Source organism: Tachypleus tridentatus, chromosome 9 (assembly GCF_004210375.1).
Source record: "Tachypleus tridentatus isolate NWPU-2018 chromosome 9, ASM421037v1, whole genome shotgun sequence".
Taxonomy (NCBI): domain Eukaryota; kingdom Metazoa; phylum Arthropoda; class Merostomata; order Xiphosura; family Limulidae; genus Tachypleus; species Tachypleus tridentatus.
The window spans coordinates 30,374,426-30,390,946 of NC_134833.1; the positions used below are offsets into that span (position 1 = coordinate 30,374,426).

The window sequence follows — 16,521 nt, forward strand, 5'->3', positions numbered from 1 at the left end:
AAAATAGATCTGACAATAATTATCACATTCGATCTTTATCCCTCGACTTACCGATTAATTATTATACCTTAGTACTAACTAAATATGTTTTGTGTGCCAATATTTTTTATTGATTTATTCGTTAGTTGTGACATAAAGGTACAAACTATTATTATTTTAATTAGGGTATGTATGGATAAAATATATACATTTTAATTGATAAAATGTCCACCATTATCTCAGCTGTAAGTCTTACAGACGCTGATAAGCCAGGTTTCAATACCTGTGGTGGGCACGGCCACATCCCAGCCCATTTCGTAGCATTGTGCTTTAATAGCAAACAAACAAACAATTACTGAAATATATATACATATATTGAATTAATAAACTTACTGCTGTTATGACTGAATAAGTCACTTTGGTAATCAGTGTTCATGTTACTTTTTTATGTATCATTCACTACCCGAAGAATAGATACTGTCATGTTGAGTAATTGTGTGTTTTACTTGTTGCAATATATTTAGTGTGAATAAATGGCTTGATTTGAGTGAAATCACTTTTGTTTTTACTTAACATACGTGGGGGATCCGATCATTAAAGAGTGGTATTATTTGCATCTTTCGTGTTTACAGTTTGTGTACGAGTCGTATAGAATTTGGAACCCTGCAACCAGCGGAGTTTATAGGATCGTGCATCTGAGAACAAGTTGGTGTACTATTCTAGGGTTAATGTATGAAAACTATTGTTTACTGACTCGGGCTAACTTCTGTGCCACGGAACAGATGGGGTTACTTGTTTTTTTAGTTAATTTCGCGCAAAGGTATTCGAGGGCGGTTTCCAATTTAGACGTGATAGATTAGAACAAAAGGCAACAAGAAATTGGATTGACTATCACATTATAATTCTACCATGGCCGAAGGGGCGAGCATCTTTAGTAATGGGGTTCGAACCCACGATTGCCCTCACCGCTATGTTGTTTTTACTTCACAATAACTGCGAAAGTTCATCAGTATTTATGATTGTTTAGTCACAAAAACAAACAAGAAACGTTGACGTTATATCTTTTCTAGCGTCAAGCGTCTCATCTGCTGTGCATCTTCTTCGTGTTCAAACCTCGAATTCTAACGTTTAGTCGTAGGTATTGGTTGTCATTAGTTATTTTGTCCTTATTCGTGGTTTACATTAATGTTTCATTTCCTGGCAGTCGGTTTTACACCGTACTAACGGGAACAGCTATTCACGTGGACAAGTAATTCTATCTATGGCTAGATGACAAGCTAGCATCGTCTCTGTTCACCCATTTTTGCTATGAGCAAAAACATTATTGTGTTGTGGTCAGGTGGTTGATGCGTTGTCGAGATAATACTGTGAAGTACCGTGAACTGTAAAATCCAACGAAATACTAATGTGTATTTGTGTGTACGGATAGATTTAGCCATTTTATCATGAAACAAATAAATAACAATTAGCTTATAATGGTTTTAATTTTATCCCTCAATTGATGTCTCTTCGTGAAAATGAACCCTCACCGAAGTTCACGAGTCACGTGAACAAGACCATGTGGCTCGCATGTGCCCTGGAATATCGGTTGCTTCAACTTGAACGCCATCTCGTGGTTTTGTCTTCGGCTGGACCAGGCCAATGACTTAACTGCTACCACTCTGGAAATTAGCGGTGGAGTGTGATTACACCTTTAGGAGGGTCAAAGTATTATAAGCTCCGTTCTCTACTGGTGCTAAACGTGGAAGAAGGAAAAAAACAAACGTTGTAGCAGGGAGAACATACTGCTGAAATCGTATCTTGTTTCCTGAGGAGTTGCTAGCTATATCCAAAAGAAACACTGAAGTAAACTGTACTACGAAAACTGAATTTAACTGAGCAAAAGAAGTGAACGTTTTTTTCTTGAAAGTTTATATCAAGTGCAACCAATGTCGTTTAAAGTTTATATTATATACAGTTTGTGTGTGTTTTAATGTTTCAAAAAACTCAGATTGTGTTAGGGTTAAACTACGTATGAGAAGTCATCGGGGATTGACTCGTTGTTGCAGTTGTAGTCAATTAAATGTAGTCATTTAATTTACAAACAAAAATATATTAACATAAATGATTAAATTACAGCATGAATGTTTTAGGAGACGTTAATATGGTTAATAAATTATATATCGTTAATAACAAACAAGTTTTTTTATTTTTTATAAATGAACCATTTCTGGAAAGTTTCTAGCCTTAAATATAGTTGTTTATTATGGGCTGATTGCTACAGGACATTTATGGTTAGAGAAATAGATTAATGAACTCGTAACTAACAAAAATGTTTCAAGACGTCGTTCTGAAGCCCTAGAGGTATCCCATAATTCTGGCTATAAACCACTTATTCTCTTTGAAACTTCCTTAAGATGTGGGGAGACAAACAAAAACATTATTTTTAGCAAAAGTTTTATTTGTGATAATAAATATGGGTGAACTTTTTTACTTTTTTTTTCCATAGAACAGTTCACCATGAAAGTAAGAATCCTTAGTTACTGTTATATAAACGGTATATAAAAACATTTAGTGAGAATCTTCGGCCATGGTGTCGAAGGTTTAAAAAAAAAAGTGGCTTTTAATCTGTTTATTCCCGGATATTATGAGATTAGTACAAATCGGGAATAGACAGAGAATTGATGTTTCTAATAAACCTAACTTTAACAGGTTAAAAGAGAGGAAGATGATAGAGTTCCATTTTGAATAAAGTTGCACAATGATAATAAATATTAACAGGTTCTGAAGCTAATTTTAGCAGGCACATGAAGTGTGTTTTTATTTTCGGTGTATAATATAATAATTTGTGCTTTGCGAATGTAGAAGTACTTACAAACTGCTATCATATATTTAGATAATGAACGTGTTTTCTATATTTTGCAATTGATACCACAGCAACCTTATCTGTAGACTAAAACCATAGTAACCAGTGCAGTATATACAACATCATATCCGTGATGACGAGAAACCCGCTTGCAGTAAAAATGTAACTCAAGACGGCTGGCGTGGGTAACAAAACTTTTATTAAAATACAGTAGAGAACAACGATTCGACCTTCTTAGGTCATCTTCAGGTTAACAAAGAGTTTACAACTGAACAATAATCAGCGTTGACTTTCACAGTTGTGCAGATATTTAGATTTTTTTCACACACACACACACACACACACACACACACACACGTGTACTGTTCTTACCAACTTCAGTGCTATTTAACACGGGGTGGTCTATAGTAGTTAGCGTCCGTGGGTTTTAAACCTGACCATCCATAGTTTGCGTGCCGTTATTGCCGCAAAAATGGGCTACGCACTTGGGATTTGTTTGGCTTGTTTTGAATTTCGCGCAAAGCTACACGAAGGAATGAATATCTATGCTTGCTGTCCCTATGCTAGTAGTGAAAGACTAGGAGTGCAGCTAGTTATCACCGCCAACTCTTTGAATACTCTTTTACCAACAGGAGTTTGGTAGCGATCAGTTTAGCGACTCGTTAGTTATAAGTGGGGACACACACACACACAGATTTGTTTGTGTTGTATAACTTTTGTTACCCTTCTTCTAATTACTAACTGTCATCGTATTTTTTCTCTTTATTTTATGTATTTATATTATCTTTTTTACTTTTACAGAGTGTCGCCCTTGTACAGAAGAAGAAATGCTTAGGTTTTACTGCACTAGTGTTTTTGGTAAGTTTTAAAAAGACGTTTTTGATTCAGAGCAGAGGTAAACTTTGAACATTTAACTAAACAGCTGTAATGAATTTACACCCACGATGAATTTGTTTCGCGCTTGGAAAGACGAACCTGGTGAGTGTTAGCGTCTAATTGTAATAGTTTGACACGAACGTTTCAAATACACCGTATAATCGGTTTGGTTCAGCAGAGTTTCACGCTGTATACTTCGATAATGGGGTGCAGCAAGCTTAGGAGAGGTACGGTGTGTTCGACATATTCGTGCGTAATGTTGAGTGTTTTTTAAATACGCTTATATCTGACTAAGCGTGCTCGCACTATCAATTTTTAGCGTTTTCTGTATCCTTCATTTTTCTTATGTATTTTTATGCCTTTCACTACCGGAGGGGATCCACGTATTACATTGTAATGAGAACTGGTTTTGTTTTTTTTAGTTGCGACTTATAACATGCCCCCGAGTTTCTTTTTGAAGCTAGCTCATAGCTCCATTTTTTGACCGATTTGAGAGCTAATTCATTGCCGCGGCTATTGAGAATTCTCTTTTCTTCTGTGTAAAATACATTGACTCCAACGGTATTTATTGCTAGTTATCGTTTAAACTGCTAAAACAAACTATAAAATTTTGGCACGAAAAGACGGGAATAGATTTAATGAAATAACAGGTTTTTGTTCACGCCAAAAACCTGTTCGCCTACATATTAGTAGAGAGATATTATAATGGAGAATAGTTCCTGCATTATGACCAAATGGTGTAGTTACAATACGGTGGATGTTCATGTTGTTCGTCATCGATAAACTAGAACATTTTAGTGGACTGATTTTAAAATTTCATAACACGTGATTGAAAGTGACTAACATACAAAATACACGTGATTGATTAGGAACTAGGTTGTGGAATTATTTTTCTTCTTTAAGTACTTTCGATTTTTATAGAAGCTAACCCTGATGACTTTTTAAAATGTGCGTAAGACAGAGCAAAAGTAACTGCTGTTAGTTTATTATTCGAGCTAGTATTAGGCGATAGGTGATAACTTTATCGGACAAAGTTATTTCTGGTCTGACTATACTGATAGTCCAAGAATACTTAAATCGTAAATCATTTTACAAAGGAACATTTATTATTGTACTCTTAGTAAGTTATTGAGTCCAAAGTAAGCTTTAAATAATTGTAAAAATAGGTTATTATTTGATTTAAGACAATTATCAGATAGAGGATGACTTAGTAATCGAGTGAAAGACTGATCAGTAATCTGGTGTAAGATTGCTTGACTACCTGTTGGAAAATTAATGTGTTAAAATATTAGTTAACTATTAAATGGAAGGTCGGTTTTAAACTTAACTATTCGTTAGAAATCTAAAAAGTAATTATATACATCTTATTAAACAAACGAGTATCTTTTTTTTTCGATTGCTTAACAACAAAAACTAATGACTTTTATAAAATCAGTTAAATGTTGAAGCTTTATTTGTCACCGATGGAATTCAAATTGTTATTAACTCTTGTGTACATGTTTTTTCAAGTTAAAATACCTTTTAACTAGTTTGAGCTTCACCAACTATAACTTCATGATTTGGATCTTCCTTGGTTAAGTATTACGTGGTTATAGAAACCACGTTTATATAAACCATGTTTATATGATGTACGCGAGTGCCTCCCATAAAATAATTTTAATGGTTCTTCGCTTCTGTGCAAATTTTTATACGTATTAAAATGTAAAAAAAGCCGACAGGAAATGTATACTCTCGCAGCTCTTATACGTGCGAGTTTATGAGTTCAGTCGAAACCCTAAGATCATGTTTTCATTAAAGAAAAGTCAGCCACGAAAGAGTTTCGAAGTTTCAGGTTTTGTGTTCCTCACAAAAAAACAAAACTGGCTGTTATAAAAACATAATATACTCCCGTGTTCCCATGTGACGTTTCTTTTTTGTAAGAAAGTTTGTGTTTTTTTTAGAGCTGTATTATAATATGCTTACGTGTATTCATTGAAGCTATAAATAAATGCTCTTAACCTATAGGCACAGCTGATATATAGAACAACTCAACTACAGTGATTATTGAAATGGCTTGTGTAACCGAAGTAAGGAAAAATAATCCGCTTAACAGTTATTAAGCATTTAGGGCGCGGATTCATTCGCCGCGGAACTTTTCAGAGAAGTAAACAACCACACCTGTAATAATTTAAGATAGTGGGACGTCGTTCGAGTGCGGTGGACACGGTTATTTGAAATGTTATCGAAAAGTAATGGACTTAGTGAAAATATACCAGCTGTTCCGGTTTTCAACACAGACTTTCTCGTGAACGTTAAAATATATACTGTCGAAAAATAAAGACCACACACAGCACTAGTGTGTATTAAACATTAGGAACATCATCCTGGAACCCTAGACCTCTTCGACTTCATTTTCAGATGTGTTTCCAAGAAGAAACGAAGTTCGTGTATCAATATTTCCGTGAACAATTGCATTACTGTATATTATTTCAGACCACTGTGTATTTATATGATAAATTACATATAGATAGCCGTTATAAACATTTACCGCATTTCGTGTATCGTTTTCGAAAAACAACCAAAAAACAATAAAACCTCTATCATAGTTCGCGTAAACAAAAGTATGTACTAGCCAAACGAATTCGGAAGTCATTCACTATTTATAAGACAAACAGACTACACCTACGTCTTCATTAAGAATCACGATTCGTCATTACAATTATTTTGATACCAAACTATACCTAAATGCCTGCGAAATGTCACGATTCTTTCTCGCAGATCAATTTAATGCCAAACTATACTTAATTTTAACTTGTGAAAAATTAAATGTGCCTATTGTTTCAAAGACTTGTTTGTATCATAAGTTACCCTATCCACCGCCAGGTTTTTTCGTATGATTTTGAAAGTTGTGTTTACTTTCCACATGTGCTCTACGTTACTAACAAGTAAATTAATTCACTTCAGTTGATATTTACAAACGTCCTTTTAAAATTTTTTGCATCAATAAACGTTTTTAAGGTAAACGTTTCTTAAAACTAGTAAGGTGTTGTTTTCAAGTGTCATTTACGAAAGATTGAAGATGATATACAGAAGTTATGTACAGTCAGTTCTAACTGAGCATGCGCAGTTAAACGACCGACAAGTGGAACACGATTACTTGAGTTTCCAGGACACTCGAAGGAGGTAGCTTTCAAACACGTAGTTATAAAGGAAATACGAAATATCAACGTACACAATTGTATTTAAAAGTTTTTACATCAACCGTGTATTGTGTATATTATTATATAGTTACAGTTTGCGCGAATTCACGGCGTTCTGTTGGTGTAATAAGGAAATCCTTGTTAAAGTTATTGTTCTTTATACACAGGAGGCTTTAAACCACATGTAATAACGAGTTAAATCACTAAACACCCATTTATTGTGTTCGAAAATATCGTATAATACATACATACATATAACGAAAATTGTTTTAACTAGAGTAGTGTTTAACATGAATTTAAACTACAAATGTTATTCGAATTTTTATTTCTATAACTTATGGAGGACGTTTCTCCGCAGCGGCAAATATGTTCGTTTCGTGTGTGATCACGTTTGTGAAAGGAAACTTCTCTTATGGATTGTGACCCAAGTTTAGAATGTTATGTCGTACGAAATAGCAGATATACTGTTTCAAGAAAGTTAATAGCGTAATTAGTCTAAACTTTAACTGAATGGATATATATTTAAAACAAAAAACGTTTACAGTTAGAAAATAAAGGGAAGGACTTTAAAAGTCATTTCATTCTTAAACGAGAAAATCTAAATTTTCAGTTAAGTTGCCCATTAATTCCGTATTTTGAAAAGCATTATACTGATTAAATGGTTAGCATGTCGGGCTGCGGATCGAACGGTACAAGGTTGAAGACGTGATGCTGCTGAACACGCTTCGCAATTCCCTCGTTGTCGTTATGCAAGGGTATGGTCAGTTTCGTTATTTTGTTTTAATGGCCGAACAAATCCCTTGTGGCGGTAGTTGCTAGGGCAGACTGCCCTCCTTTTATCAGAAGCTCAAACATTAGGGATAAGCATATCTGAGGCCCACGAATCTCTAACCTGTCAGTACAGACTCACGTGCATACGTGTACCTTTTTAATTACAATTTTCGATTAGATTATACTAGAGTAAATTTCAGTAATACTACAGGAATCAGTTTCTCTAGTCATGTTGACAGTCTCTTTTGTTGTCAGATTTCTTTTTAATATTAAGATTATTTATAAATATTACGTTGGTAAATCGATATTTTCGGTGTGTGCTCGCGTGTACATTTTCACTGCAGGAGGACAGAAATTTTCCATTAATTGTTTGTTTTGTTTGTTTTTTGAATTTCGCGCAAAGCTACACAAGGGCTATCTGCGCTAGCCGTCCCTAATTTACCAGTGTAAGACCAGAGGGAAAGCAGCTAGTCATCACCACCCACCGCCAATGCTTGGGCTACTCTTTTACCAACGAATAGTGGGATTGGCTGTAACTTTATAATGCCCCCACGGCTGAAAGGGCGAGCATGTTGGGTGTGACGGGGAATCGTACCCGTGATCCTCAGATTACGAGTCGCACGTCTTAACCCACTTAACCATGCCGGGCCTTCCATTCATCGTGTTTCTTTAGCTCCTGTGTGCGTATGTTTGAAGATCATGTTTAACCCACAAAACCCCAGAATATTTTTTTTCTAATATGTCTTGGACAAATGCCAGCTGTTATCAGTCATGATAGAAAGTTGACGAAAAATTGTCTTATTCTAGGTCTTAATCTGCAAGATCACCGCTAGGGGTCATGAAACGCTCTACACTATCGTAAAACACGGTTGATTAATACCTTAGGCGATTTTTTTAAGGTGAAGTGTCTGTACGTGACGTAAAGATATCCTCGGATCGACCCGTTTCACAGTAAAAAAAATCCGATATGTAATATTTGAAGTTTAAATAAGTCTAACGTGTATCCAAAGAAACACTCAGCGGCATTGTCAAGGGTTGATACGTAATAACTACACAATACACAAAATCTGGCACATACACGGCACACCACTGCTGGACTAGGTATGCGCAGTACGTTTTAACCGAACACATCATTAGAATGTATACATTGTATTCAAAGAAATCTTCTAGCGAGAATCGAATAACTATGAAATATACATACGTATGTATGATTTCATCATTGGGCCAAAATTCACAGCAAAATAGAAAAAAAAAATCAAACAAATACAATATATTCGGGGCATTTCTCTCAGGGCCAAATCCAATATTTTCTTTGGGGGGGGGCACTGCTCCTCTCTAAGTAATTGAATACTTTTTAAAGTTGGAAATCTCTCTCAAACTAATATTACAGTTAAGACAGACTCTAGTATTTGTAAATGTAGTTTAGTACACGTAGTGATGAAGGATGTTATTGTAACAATCCCGCCCCTTAAGAAATTCTGAATTTTGAGGAATAACTTTTATGTATTTATTATAACTAGAATCTTTTGTAACACTTGTTAATTTTCTCAAAATAAATTCCCATCGATATTTCTTTTGAAGAACAACAATTTGTGTTGATGTCTTGGAAACGTTGAATAGATACAGAGAATCTTGTAAATGACTGTTTGACACTCTACACTAGAAGAACTTTCTTACCAGTTTCAAGTTTTGTTAGAACTTTATTAATCTACATCGAATAGTTGCGACATCTATTCTTAGAAACCGCGAATTTGGTTCATTTGAAATCATATGTTCGACTCTGAACTTTTCAACTGAATACCGTGTTTAGTCTTGGGCTACTTGCCTTAGGAAAGACATTGAATTGTCGGAAAGGGCTCAGAAAAGGGCTACCAGAATGGTGCCTTGAATGGGAGAGCTGTATACAAGGAGAGGTTGAAATCTCTCAAATTGCTTTCTCTTTAAAAAAGGAAGAGTTAGAAGAAATGTGACTGAGATGTTTAAGACTACAAAAATAACCGATAATGTTGCTGTAATCATATTAAACTGTGGAAATAGTAGGACTAGGGCACATGAATATAAATGTTAGCAGGATATGAGCCACCTTCAGCTAAGTTTCATTTTTAACAGGGCTGTTGGTATTTGGAATGTTGCGGAGGTAATAAACTTGGGTTTGAAGAGAAGGCTTCTGAATAATAAGGGTTGGTTTTAAGATTTTTTACTGATTTTGTACTTAGTTTAACTTAGACCAATAGATCCCATGTTGTTCCAAAACGTTCTGTTGTTAGTAGATCTTGTTGTAGCCATATGTCGTGAATGAACAGTTGTGTCTCGCCAAAATAGCTGCTATCTTTGGACAAAGATCACAATGAGTTTCTCCCGCTTCTAGTGGCACAGCGGTAAATTTGCGGACTTACAATGATAGAATCCGGGTTTCGATACCCGTGGTGGGCAGAGCACAAATAGCCCGTTATGCAGTTTTGTGCTTACTTACAGAGAACAACACAGCAGAATAATTTACTTCAAGTAAATGGAGAAGAAGTCCAGAGTATTCGTATAGCAAAAAAGTGCAACCTGATAATCTGAGGCAGTGTAGGGCAAGTGTGCTATCAACAAGGTTCTTGCAGAAGTCTGATAAAGTATCAGTTATTAAACTGTTGGTATGCAGCTTGAAGGGGAAGAAGATTTATCCTCACAATCAAGGATTACGATGGTTAGGCTTATATCGAGGAAATATTGTTTGTTTGTTTTTTAAATCACATTATGGAGAATATGTTAAGAAAGGTTGCCAGTTACCAGGACATTAACAAATAACAGTAGAGATGTGAAACACAACTTTTCTAACTGCCTGGTTACGAAATGAACCTTAAACTAACTGTTGAAAGGTTCATATCGTAACTTGACACGCATGCGCCAGGTGTTCCAGCGTTCTATGTAGAACCACTATTCTGTGTAGTAGATTGTATGTTATCGCATCTCTTTTTTTAATAACTTATCTACAAAAATAAAATCGAAAGTTAGAAGCGCTTTGTACTCTAGTAGCTTCTCTTCCCGAAATGGGGGGGGGAAGAGTTCCACTGATACTTTTTGAAATTGTAAATGAGTTATTAGTCAGTAGTTGTATTATTAGTTGTATAATGGGCATTTTTAGGCTTAGTGAATATCGTTATGAAATACCCGATAATATTATTTCGTACACAAAATAGTGCTGTCCTGTAAATGTTGTTGCTGTTTCTATTAACTACAAAGCCACACTAAGGACTATCTGTCCTCTTCTCACCACGGATATCGAAATTTACAAGGTTTTTTTTTTCCACTACTGCTTTCCGTATTTAGTTTCGTCTACATTTTTAGCACATTTTGTCGTGTTTTATATATATCAGAAATTTTGATCTTTTAAGCTGGTGTGGACTCCACATGCTGTTGTCAGTTTCGAAAGAAACCTGCGGACTCCTTTATTTCGATGACTTGCGATCATTGATAAGAAGGGACATCTTCCGAAAACAGCCTGATTATTAGGCTAACAGGCATGCGAGTCACGTGGTTTTATTTTCTACAAAACCATGATTTTCATGTGTGGGTAACGGAGCTTCTAGCTGTTACAGATAAAACCTATTATTCTCTGTATTCATGGCTTGATGTCTTCCAGCTCTCCTTAAAGAAATGCAGGAATTCCTATATAAAAAATGTTCACTATTTCCTTGTCACCAGTTTAGGTGTCTAAACGTTAGTTTTCTGTCATGTCTTGTTACTCAGTATGTGTATATTTTTTAAAATGCTACATTTTTGTACGTTATGTTTTGTTCGTCGTGCTTGATCTTATCTGAAATAACGCGTGGTTATTGTTGTATTATAACCTGTTTTTCGTAAACCTAGTGGGTCCCCTAGTGGGCCAGTTGTAAGATTACGGACTTAAATGCTAAAAACATACAATTTCCTCGTGGTAGACAAATAGCCTATTATGTAGCTTTCTGTTGAAACAAAACCTGACTTAGTGACTGGGACTTTCTTTTATTTGTTTGTTTGTTTTTTTTCATATGACGTGTTATTATATTTATGTTTAGTTGTTGCTTAAACCGTTGGATTGTTTATGTTCCCAGAATTGACTGCTCTTATTTTTGTGTAACATCTTGTTGTTGTTCTTCGTGATAAAATTTATAGCGACCCCAGCTATATGCACCAAAATATAAATGTGAAATTTTGTCCGAACAAATAAACGTCAGATAGATAGTTTTAACATTTCGTTTTTGTCTCTTTAAAGTCATAAATGTAAAAGTAAATTGTTAAGAATTATGTAGGCAGCGAAGATAGTTCTTGTGTAGAGTGGTGAATAACGTATATGTTAGATGGTATAAAACTGTGGTATCTAATATAAATTTATGCTCTTAGAGGAGTATTAACACAGAACAGAGAATGCGAATTTCCCACGAACCGTTAGTAACATTTTGTAGATTATATGTTTTGCCACAAGTTCTGTTTATAATAGCTCTCTAAGACTATCTACCAGTCTGTTTTCTACATTATCTTTTCATCTTTAACAGCTTATATCTTGGGTTTATTAAAATGCTCCTTCTGCTATGTTGCCTCCGATCACATATCTTCCATCAGCTCATTACTTATCTACTAGGCTCTCAGAGGTCGAGAGTACATCAACCTCTCCCTCGAGTCACGTGATCAACCCTATATTATTACACCACTCAACACCAGGTCCTTCCCATCGTAACAGAACAGTGGTGTTTCTCATTATTTTTCAACAAGAACAAGTCCACCTTTTTATTTGTTTGGTTTTATTTCGTATCTTATGTATGTTTATTTTTAAATATCACTTTAATTTCAAAATAATGATCAGTTGTTATTTATGCACAAACATGTTTGTGAATTAAAAGCTTCATTTTAGAAACGCTTCTGAACTTTATACAAATGTTTAGGAGCGTTGAAACAATACATATATACGTAACATTATGACACTTTGTCCCAATATTTACTAAAGGTACAAAAGGCAGGAAACGTATTCTGTTGTTGTAATTGTTGTTTCTTAAGAAAGGTGTGCATATGATGTAAAACATCTGTATACCTTCAGTGGTTATGTATTAAATTATGAAGAAATTTACAAGTGATCAAAGTCTCATGTTTTTCCTTCTTCCATCCTAGTTATCCAAGGAACTGTTAGTGGCCTTCGGAATGAAAACGCCCTCCTGCGGACCGAGCTGTTAATTAAAGTAACCAAAGTGTTCCGAAATAGTGAGGGGTCCGTTGTTTTGAACACGCGTGAAGTGACAGCTGAAACTGGGAAAAAGAATTACACCATCCTGTACCGTCCTTTGAAATGTGGCACTAAAGCTGGCAGTGGAGAATTCATCTTCATGGGGAGAATGATGCTGGGAAATCCCGTCTTGCACTGCGCACCGAGACTAGCAGAATGGCATAAAGTAAGAAAAAAAGCTATCTTGGAAGGAACCAATCAGTGCCAACTAGATTGATTATGTAAATTACATACACGAATGATACAAAAAGACACGTGCAAGTGCCATACGAGCTGCAAAGGTGCCAACATAAAATAGTGATAAATTATATATTTTTATTTCACGAGGAATATTAATTAAATAGTCGGATTATTTTTTGTGCAGAGGTGTAAGCAATTTATAGTGCAAGATGAAAGAGTACGTTCTGCAGTGGAACACTGAACGTCGTTCTGTGTTAGCTAGATAGATATTGGTTATTTTAAACGTTCATTTAAAAAAACGTTTTTAAAAATACAAACCATGTGATCAAAACTATACTTCAGACCATCAGTGCTTGTGTATGAAAGGTTGTATATTTTTTGTGCTTGTAAACTTTGAAATGCAAAACGTAACATCGTGCTTTCTCCGAGAGCTGCTGGAAAAATATTTACATTACAAACTTGTATAGATTGTTACTTAACGAGTCCAGCCTAATAAGTTTGTTGTGTTCGGGTAACGTTTACTGGGAAACACAATTGTTGTAATAATTCCTAGTGTTTTGGGACCGTACTCTTAGTTCACACAGTGATCGTAATTCCTCAAAAGTGACAGTAACAATTATTTTTCATAAAACATTACGTATGTATATTTTAGTCTTTCCACGAATATTTCATGACTTCAACCGTTCTACCAGACTGTTATCGAGATTAAATTAACAAACTCTTCAGGATTGGGAAAAAAAATATATATTACATATCATTATAATCTTTTAATATTACCTATTTGTATAATAAACATAATGAAAAATATAACAATAGGTAAGATATTACAAAACAAAGAAAATAACTGAAATTTTATTATAATCATTACATATTTTATTTTTTTATGAAATTATTTCTTGGAAAATCAAATACTTATCAGTCATTGGATGACCGAAGAAATAGGTTATACATATAAAATTGAGTTTTTAATTATTCTATCTAAAACAAAAACTGTAGATCTCGGGTGACTACAATAACTGGCTTAATTTAACGTTAAGCCTACTTTATACTTGGGAGTGGAATCGCTGTGGTGCTGAGGTAGTTATATCCAATTCGAAGTCTTTCCGTAACCTACTTGAACAACCTTGAGCATATTTACTGAAAATGATCTTGCATTTATGATAGAATTATTATTATTTCTTTGTTTTATTTAACATAAAGAATTCACCTACGTACAACCTGTCTGTTTTGTACATATTTTAAAGTATTTTACGAAAATATCCTAATCAAAAGCGAAAGATAGTGAGCAGTATCAAAACATTAAAACTATGGATGTGTACAATTTACATGTTTAGTTGTATGCCACAGGTCATGCTCATAAATCGCTTTGAGAAAAAGTCATAAAACAATAACGGTACATTTCATCTTCCATTCTATTAGCTCCTTATTATAGAATATATTCATTCACCACCAGCGTTTTACAGGTACGGAAGTTTTATAAAGATAAACCAAAAAAGGAAAAAATAAAGGGTCCTTTATTTTAAACTACATCTTATAAAGTAAACCTATTGATTTAATAGCCTAGCGGATGTCACATGCTTGTAGATATAATCTTTGTTTCGGCACATTTATAGAATTTTCTTTTTTTCTTACAGAGTTAATGTGTTGAACAAATGACTTTATAACTTCCCGATATGTACATTTATTTAACTCCTGGTTTAAGTAGGTAATTAGCCATCATTAATTTAATCAACCTCGAAAAACGTTCGTCTACTGACAACACTGAGATTATGGACTGGACATAATAGGTGTGTGTTTTAAGTTGAAATTACTAACTATTTTTAAACTGGGTATTTCAAAACATGAACAAAGAAATACCATTATTCAAGTTTGTGAACGTTAAAGAAATAACAGATTTTCACATCGTTCTCACGAGTCTGGCAGACTCTATGGTAGCATTTCTGATAACACAGCGAATTAAATAAAATTCTAGGTAAATTAAACAAACTATTTTTTGAATTCACAGAATATAATTTGTTTGTATTTTCGAACTCTTCTATTATTTCGAATCATGCTTGGTGGCTGCTATTCATTTCTCAGTAAACCATTGAAAAGAATTTTAAAGGTGGATAAATAAACTTTGTTGTACCGTACGCAGTTATTTCACGAGTTCTTCCTCTCCGAATAGCATTTATCTGTCGTCGGTACTCACATTTTGATAAACTAGATTATATAAAGTATATTTTTAAAACCATCTGCATGGAAACTGATATTAAAACACTGTGATATCTTAACATTGTCCTTCTACGAAGCAGTTAGTGTGTTCGGACTGTGAAACCAAGGGTGAATTCATGGTTCTGGGCTCCGTGACCGGACTGTGAAGTTAAAAGTGAATTCGTGGTTCTGGTCCCGTTGCTACAACAAATGCGCTCTATGCTTGTGGGGTCGTGGGTGCATTATAAGACAGATGGTAAAAATCTCTGGTCAGAAAAGAAGTTGGATGTTTTTAACCAACTACCTTACATCGTGTATCAGTTTCAAATTGGGGACGGCAATGCGCACTCCTTGTGTAGCTTTTTGCGAAATTCTAAAACCTAACGAACAAACAAACAATGTAACAATCTAAGCAAGAACGCCTCATACAAGTAAGCTTTTCTTCTTGCTTTTATTATTATTTTTTGTAATTCATAAGGTTGTAAGAGTACTTAAGTTTTTACATAAACTAATATTAGTTTTTGACAGGCCTATGATACGTGGCAGAACAACTTTAACATTGCATGCACCCTATCACGTACTTCAGTAAAGTTGATTTTGTGAGTGTTAACCACTGTATTATCCGAGGTGTTTTTTTACCATTAACAGTCAACGTACTTTCAGCTGGTTAATAAACAAATTTTCATTGTTTTCATAGAGTTAATCTTGTCATTATTGTCAGTGATGAAATAGATGTTTTTTGATTTTAGGCTTAGCTTGGACGAAGCATTTGGGTTTGCCAGTGGTTTTCTGTAGAATTGTAAATACGTAATTAAATTAAAGTGCCTATTATGTATACGAATTCGTATAATTCCTCTCTCCTTTTTTATATAAACATTAAAGTCCAAACAAATACGAAAAAAATTTTGTAAACCGCACAACTACAGCTCAGAAGATAGCAGTAAAATACTACAGAGTGAAAATGATCATCAGACCATAAATAATTCATACGTAACCGTCTTATTATGAAAAATTAAAGAAATAATCTGAAACAACGTTAAAATAAATATCTAAGATAATTTTATGTATAATTACTGAATTTGTATAGTTTTAAGACTATCATATAGACAATCACAATAAATGAACATTTTAAATTATTATTTCGTTATATAACTTACATTTGAAACTACGCACAATACTGAATAAGGAACTTAACACGGTCATCAGCCGTCTTATAAAGGAATAAATAGCTTCAAGATACACGATATGTGCTGCTT

At 34.4% G+C, this 16,521-nt stretch overlaps 1 protein-coding gene across 2 annotated transcripts in view; it reads left to right on the forward strand.

Moving 5' to 3' along the window:
- The window catches only part of LOC143224968 (meteorin-like protein), a 38,133-nt gene extending 22,027 nt beyond the window's left edge, over positions 1-16,106 (forward strand). For both annotated transcript variants that reach the window (XM_076453528.1, XM_076453529.1), the window contains 2 exons: positions 3,626-3,682; positions 12,781-16,106. In XM_076453528.1, the coding sequence (XP_076309643.1) occupies positions 3,626-3,682; positions 12,781-13,109 (386 nt within the window). In that variant the 3' untranslated portion in view covers positions 13,110-16,106. The remainder of the gene's footprint in view (positions 1-3,625; positions 3,683-12,780) is intronic.
- Positions 16,107-16,521: the final 415 nt, after the last annotated feature.